Here is a 1,853-nt window from a genome sequence, read left to right as displayed (position 1 = left end):
ATATGCAAACCATTTACATAGGATGCCTCCACTCCCATGTCTCTACATGAACGATTCAGGATTACATCATTTGTGCTAACTACGGAACAGGTCGCATCCATAGTGTTTATCCAGAATAAGGTGCCCAACCTTATCCATATACTCTAGACTATTTGGGCTATGAACTTGAACTTAATCCATGTTTATGTTTCTACATAAAGTTCAAGTGTATTTGACAAACTTAGTAAAATAGCATCAGGACCTTAACTTATTGGTTTTAAGATTATAGCATTCAATAATAAATTTTATTAAATCAAATAACAAAGTACGAGTTTTAGGACACAAATTCCAACACGGGCATGGTACTTGCCCAAGCTGAATTTGCTTTTAACAATATGAAGAATAGAACTACAGGTAAATGCCTCTCTGAGATCGTGTATACCAAGGCATTGAGGCTTACATTTGACCTAACTAGCCTTCCTAAAGAAGTAAAAATCCAAGAAGAAGCTGAAAGACTACAAAAGCTCCACACCGGAGTCAGTGATCTCATCACTAAGACTACCGAATCCTACAAAGAAGAGAAGAATGAGACGAGAAAGGAGGTTCATTTCCAAGTTGAAGATTTTGTAATGGCCCATTTGAAGAAGAATAGGTTCCTAATTGGAACTTATGGAAAGCTGAAAGATAAACAAATTGGCCCATGTAGAATACTTGCTAAATATGAGCCAAATGCCGACAAGATTAAACTACCTGAAGGATTCAACATCAGCCCAATTTTCAATGTAACAGACCTTAGAAGCTACAATGCATCAGATGGGTTCCAACTCTCTTGACAAACTCGAGATGAGTTTGATGCTAAAGGGGTGGAATGATGTAAACTGTCTTTTAACCACTGTTAGTTAACTACAACTACTATTATGATTTAATTCATTGTTAATTAACTACAACTACTTAGTTAGTTACTATGATGTAACCAACTACTTGTACTAATTTTCCCTATAAATAAAGCATCTCCTCTCACATTCAAAGGCAGATTACTCATTCAAATAAAAAGATTTTTTGGTTTACACCAATTCTTTATTGTTCTAAAGGGTTCTTGTCAAATGTATCCTAACACTTTCTTTCAGTGTTATTCTATTGAAAAAAATCATATCGGGGTTACAAATTTAGTGAATGAGAGTGATATTTAGTGGATAAAATTTTGGCTGCCACTGTAGAATATGGTACACAAAGGATTGAGGGAGTGTATAATAAGAGAAAATCGATGTCATACTCTATTAAAGGGATTTGATGTTACATTGCTTCAACTAGATAGTACACTAAGCATATTACTTTATCTTTTATTCTAGTTGTGAACTTTTGTCCCCGCCATTTAGTCAAATGGTATTAATATAAAATAATAATTGTCCAATTCTAAATTGGTATTAATATAAAATACTTATATTAATACCATTTAGTCAAATTGAGAAGTTGCAAATAAAATTGAGAAATAATTCCTAAAGTTTCAAAGTTTGTCTTCTTATATATTTTTTGCTTTTATCTATGAATATTTTATGCTGAGAAATAATCTGAATTCCAATGGATGTTGGTCACTACAGCAAACAAAATCAATTTACATAGTTGTAAATGTTATTTGACTTATTTTATATTACTTTATTGGCATTCATTCGCATCAATGTTTACTGAATCATTGATGAATTGGGGATCATTTTATGTTTGTGCTATTGGTGGATCAGTTGCTAACAGAATCGAACCTTAGCTTGCAGCTACTATCAAGTGAAAAAATAGAATTTGTCACCCTATGGCCTAAACAAATGCAAAATATTTTTCTTTCTTTCTTTAATATTGATGTCAAATCCTCGTTACCTTCGAAT

At 32.6% G+C, this 1,853-nt stretch overlaps 1 protein-coding gene across 1 annotated transcript; it reads left to right on the top strand.

The window, feature by feature from the left end:
* Positions 1 to 338: 338 nt before the first annotated feature.
* On the top strand, positions 339 to 812 carry LOC107990547 (uncharacterized). The gene has a single exon (XM_017044000.2). The coding sequence runs from the start codon at positions 339 to 341 to the stop codon at positions 810 to 812; it is 474 nt and encodes a 157-aa protein (XP_016899489.2).
* Positions 813 to 1,853: the final 1,041 nt, after the last annotated feature.

Source organism: Cucumis melo, chromosome 5 (genome assembly GCF_025177605.1).
Source record: "Cucumis melo cultivar AY chromosome 5, USDA_Cmelo_AY_1.0, whole genome shotgun sequence".
In the NCBI taxonomy this organism is placed as follows: domain Eukaryota; kingdom Viridiplantae; phylum Streptophyta; class Magnoliopsida; order Cucurbitales; family Cucurbitaceae; genus Cucumis; species Cucumis melo.
This window is presented reverse-complemented; position numbering and strand designations above follow the sequence as displayed.